The sequence below is a fragment of the Solanum verrucosum genome, unplaced genomic scaffold, assembly GCF_900185275.1.
Source record: "Solanum verrucosum unplaced genomic scaffold, falcon-dt-bn FXZP01000284.1, whole genome shotgun sequence".
In the NCBI taxonomy this organism is placed as follows: domain Eukaryota; kingdom Viridiplantae; phylum Streptophyta; class Magnoliopsida; order Solanales; family Solanaceae; genus Solanum; species Solanum verrucosum.
The window spans coordinates 2,373,513-2,378,976 of NW_026019936.1; the positions used below are offsets into that span (position 1 = coordinate 2,373,513).

Below are 5,464 nucleotides of genomic sequence, written 5' to 3' on the forward strand. Positions count from 1 at the left end.
TTTATTTTAAGGGTTTTTCAGAATTTCACTTTCTTCAGTGCAAATTCGAATTCGAATTTCAATGGCGACGCTTTCATGGAGGCACCATACGCTAATTCAAGCTCTACTCTCTCGTGGTCCTCTCAAAGAAAAGGATTTTCAATCTATATTCAGCAAAATCACCGGCAAATCCCCAGGTTTTTGTTGTTTATTTGGATTATTTTCGATTTTTTTTGCTAACTAGTTTGATCGGCTTTCGGTATTTTGAGTTTAATTCCAAGTACCCAATTGCTATTTTAGTTTATTCTCATCCTTGCATTGGATTTTTTACTTAGTTGTGAAATTTTGGTTTTATTCTTCGTGTTGTTGCTGAGTTTTTGTTTAGATATTTGGGGGTTACTGTAACAATTTCAAGGACCCAATTGCATGTTTAGTCATTTTCGTCCTTGTATTGGATTTTTACTTTGATATGTTTTCTAGCATAAGATTTAACTATCTCATGGGCTGTTCTTGAAAAAAGGAGGAGGAATTATTGCTTGTTGTTTGTGGAAAAAGGTTGAGTTGAGTAAATCTGGCTTAGTATGAAAGAACTATTGATTGATTACTGAAAGTTTTATCTTACTGGATACATATTGTTTGTTCTCGAAAATTTGTTTATTGTATTTTTTTGTGAATCAACAGGGCCAATTGCTCTGTGTTTTGGAGGAAAGGCAAATCCTTTTTGAGTTTTAGTTAGTTTACCTTTTCCGGTTCGGTTCTTAAGGCAGGAAACAAGTGTTTAATGATTCTGATTTGGAATTTTTTGTTCGTTTTCTTTGGATACAAGTATCATCATAGCTGTTTAGTTTTCTAATTAGCATGTTAAACTTTAACTGAAATAAATAAATAAAGGGTTGTTTTGTATCTGTGTGAAAACATATTTGTTTCTGAAACTAATTTATGTCTATAATCCAGGTAATCATCAGTCACTATTCAATGAATACCTAAGAAAGATAAACGGAGAGCTCGCTTTTGTTCAGTTAGAGCTACGGGCATGTAGAAACCAGTATGACGGACATGTGCATTATGGTGTTGTCAACAATGTTTCGGATGAGTCATCCAAACTTGGAACTAAATTTTCAGTTCCCCAGATTGCTTTCTATAAAGGCATTGTGAGTTTTTCCTCCCTTTCTTTTGAACTGTGTCGAGAATGTCCTTAGTTGTTATATAGCCATCCTGTGTCCATATGAGGAAGTATCTACATATTTTTGTCTTACTTTGTGAGAGGGAATAGGATGTAAAATGAAAATCTTCATTAGTCTATGGAATAGAGAACAAGAGCTAATAAGGTTGCATTGAATATAAAACAAAACTGCCGAATGTTACTTTTCTTTAACCTCCTTACCTCAGCTCAAAGATGATAGGAAAAGGGAGCTTGCTGCAAATTTTAGCTGGCAGTTCCACAGAAAGGAGCAAAAATTGTTACTTTTCTTCCTTTCCAAGTCTGAGCTTGAAAGAAGATCTACATGTTATTAGTCCTCTAAAACATAGAACTTCATGCTTAAGCTTCATAGTAATGAATTGCTTATAAACTTGCAACTTATGTAATGAATTTGATATGGGAATAGAGCAGCTGATGCTAGCCTTTTGTTCAAGTTGTAGTACAAACATGAACTCATCCATCTTCTAGGAATAGTACTAACAACAACAACATACCTAGTGTAATCCCACAAGTGGGATCAGGGGAGGATGGTGGGTACGCAACCTTACCCCTACCTTGTAGAGGTAGATTGGTTGTTTCCGGTAGATCCTCGGCTCAAGTGAAGCATATCAAAATCAAATATGAAAAGTAAATATAGTAGTGAATAAGTCATGCTGAAAATAATGGAGAAAAGAAAAGTAGCAACACAAATAATACAATAATCGAAGCAAAAAACACAAGTAATAGAAAGCATAATACTAAGTTCAGTTAAATTAGAGTATTTTGGAGCTGACTTATGCAATCTAGTTATATACAAAATAATATTCAGGAGTCCCATTTGAAATCAAAAGTTGAAGTTGGTTGATCATTTACTTCATATTAGCTCAAAATGTGGTTAGGGGAAAAGATTTGGTAGGCTTAGTTTACTTCTTTCTAATCTTGCTTCCTTTTTTTTTTTGGAGAACGAATTATTTGCTTTCCTTTTGTACGATGAATTTAAACTCACTTACTGTTGTAAAGGGGAGAGTCAAATAACTGAAATTTGTTGGCTTCAGTAATTGATGTTTTCTCTAATCGACTAAGTCTCAGTCCTCAACTAGTTGGGATTTACTATATGAATTTTCCATGCATCTGTCCATTCTTCTCTATTCAGGCTCATTTCAATCAATTATTGAGTAAATTGCATATTTTGAGGTAACTTGGGGTCTCTACAATTGGAGGTTCTCTAATTCCACTCTTATTCCAACAGTTTCATAGAATTTTCTAATGAGAATAAAAAAAATCCTGAAACCGTTGGGCCGAATGTATCTGTACACAATAAGTCAATAACTAAGGTTTACTTTTAATGATTTGCTTATAATTATGTCTTTAACTTAGACTGGTTAGTGTTTCTTAAAGAAAATAATATGAATATACGACTGACATAAATTTTTTAATGAGATTTATATGGTCACTGTATAACTGCAGATTGAAGCAATTGTTCAAGATGCGGCAGCTCAGGGATTTATATCGACCATTGATGCACTGAACATACGGCTCGAAAATCAGGTTTTCTTACTTCCTAACGATAAATGGTGGATGTGGTTCTGGATTTAAAAAATCTGTATAAACTTTGTAAATTTGCTTGTTGTTAGATCAGAGTTGTAATTGTAATTACTATTCTTCGGTCAACAGTTTCTAGCTGGAACAGAATCCCAATCTCAGGGAAGTTCAACACATATTCCTGCAGCGTTTAGAAATTTTTCAATGTCTCAAAAGGAGAGGACCCTTGAGGAACTTGCGAGGGACCACTGGCTTTCTCTGACAGATGGTAAGATAGGACTAGGAGTACGTTCATTCCTTGATCTCAGAAGTTGGTTTCGCAGTAATGAGGTTCCTGCATGTGAAGTTTGCAATGAAGCTGCTGTGAAGGTCTATTCTTCTCTTCAACTCTATGTTCACTATAGCACAAATTTTGCCTTTCAAATTGGATAACTTTTATTGCCATTTTAGCTGTAAACTCACATGGTCTTCCTATATACTGTACTTTGGTTTGATAATGTCACTGCAAACATCAGAAAGATGTTTATGTGTCTATGATTAACTATATGTCTGCTAGATCATCCTACTGATGGTGGTATGATTACTTGACCAGGCTGAGCTTTGCAAAAATGAAGGCTGTAATGTTCGTATCCATATGTACTGTCTGAGAATGAAGTTCTCCAAAAGCAAGGTATTCTTCTCTCCTAGTGTAACTTTCCATAAATTTCCCATTTGTCACTCAATGACTGAATCTTGCCCTTTTATTTTTAGCATCAACGAATTGAATTTTATATATGTTTTCCAATCTTTTGATGTTGAATCCTCTACCATAATAGTTGCATTCCTATTAGTGTCCATGATACAAGTTTAATCCTAGACTTAGAAACAGAAGAATGTGAACCCCCTCCTCTTAAATGAGATTATTCTGGATATACACATTAAAGATACTATTAACTAAATTTGCCCGACGTATAGGCAATCAAGAAAGCTGCATGATTGAACATATATTTAACCTACATAAAAGTGAGCTAATCCAAGTATCCAACCAATCCTGTTATTTCAAAGGGAAAACACTGCAAAGTTGATGATCAACACTCATCTATGCAGGCGATCGATGAACTAAATTCTTGTTGAAACCATAATTTGCAGGCTGCAAAAGTTTGTCCTGGGTGTGGGACAAGATGGCATTATAACATTGCAAAAGTAGAAGCTCTGGATGAAGAAGAGGATGCATCTGCTCCTCCTGAGAGTCAGCAGCCTCGTGAACCCTCAACGAGAAAAAGGCCAAGGACCCGTGCAGTTATTGACTCTGATACTCTTGAGCCTGAATCATCTCAAAGTACAAGGCTGACTCGACGTTCTGTCCGTCTCAAGAGTTCAGGTTAACAAATCTGGTTTGCTAGTTTTGGTGCTCATGTACATCTAAGTATATGAAAATGGATATATTTTTGCACCCTATAACCAAACCCTAACTTATGAATGTAGATTATAAGAGTATCCAGATTAGTATCTTAATCATGGGTTGTTTTTTTGTTTATATCCATTAGTTTCTAAGGGTAGCTCAAACGATTGTTCATGTACCTTTATCCTTGAAGGCTCAAGTAAATGCCCTTTTGCTTATGTTTTCTCATATGAATCTTTTGCCTCTAGCTATTGAGGATCCCACTTTCATACATGATCAAAAATCATTGAGGTACTTGTGCGATGATTGAAAGAATTTTTGTTTTGCGCAATCATCGCGCAAGTACCTCAATGTAAATGTCCATAACAAAAATATAATCCTCAGTTATATAGCTCTTTTATGAGTTAATTGTCAAAACATGTAACTATCACTTCTTTTGCGAGTTTCATATCCTAACTATCACTTGTTCCTTTTTTTTCTAGCTGAACCATCACCGTCTATGTATTAAACGCACCTTGAAGTTAATTACACCAACAGATGATGACAGTTTAGGTAAAATAAAAAAGAAGAGAATTACACCAACATCTCATAGTTGGGGTGTTAAACTCTCAAAGCCATCCACAAATGGCACTCTTTTTCAACAAATCCTACAATATTTTCATACCAACTTCATCATTGAATCCAAAAGATTACAAAGGGGTAACAACAGAAATATACTAAACACACATAAATTAAGTACAAAACTAAGACATACATATTTAAGAACTAGCAAAAATAAAGCCTCAACACTAGAGATTTACAACACCAAGTGGTTTCCTCGTCTCGTTCATTTCCAGGTTAAAATCATTCAACACGACCAACCATATCAATAAACTTCCAAGGGATAAATGTCTGAGCATTCAGGTAGGCCACACTCTTCGAGAATTGATGATATAGTGGTAAGTTCTGAAGCTAAGGCATAAGAAGATCATGAAGCAACTCACTCAAAGGTTCAAATCAATTAAAACACTTGACTTGGCAATACAACTCTAGCCAAGAAAATATATAATTACAAATGCATAACATTTCACTCTCTAACTTCTGAGCATGGTGTTGCATTTCATGAGTATATGAAAAACAATTTTGTTCAAAGAAAAATAAGTTTGAGAAATCAACACAATGATCAAACAATAAAGTGAAAAGTTATGCACTTACAATGAAGCATTGTCTTGGCTATAGTTGTATTACCAAATTAAAGTGGTCAATTGATTTGAACATTCAACTAGGTTGCTTCATAAGCTTTTTTTGCCTCATCTTCCGAACCACTATATCATCAATTTCCGAAGACTGATCATTGTGATATAAGAAAGCAGCTTGTCTTACACATGCCCTGGTCGTACAAA

The 5,464-nt window shown here is 34.8% G+C and overlaps 1 protein-coding gene across 1 annotated transcript; it reads left to right on the forward strand.

Moving 5' to 3' along the window:
- Nucleotides 1–4,120, forward strand: LOC125837121 (uncharacterized). Its single transcript, XM_049516267.1, has 6 exons — nt 1–176; nt 934–1,130; nt 2,627–2,707; nt 2,834–3,070; nt 3,294–3,371; nt 3,830–4,120. Exons 1-6 carry the CDS (start codon nt 62–64, stop codon nt 4,064–4,066), a joined length of 945 nt encoding a protein of 314 aa, XP_049372224.1. The 5' UTR covers nt 1–61; the 3' UTR covers nt 4,067–4,120.
- The last annotated feature ends 1,344 nt before the right edge of the window (nt 4,121–5,464 follow it).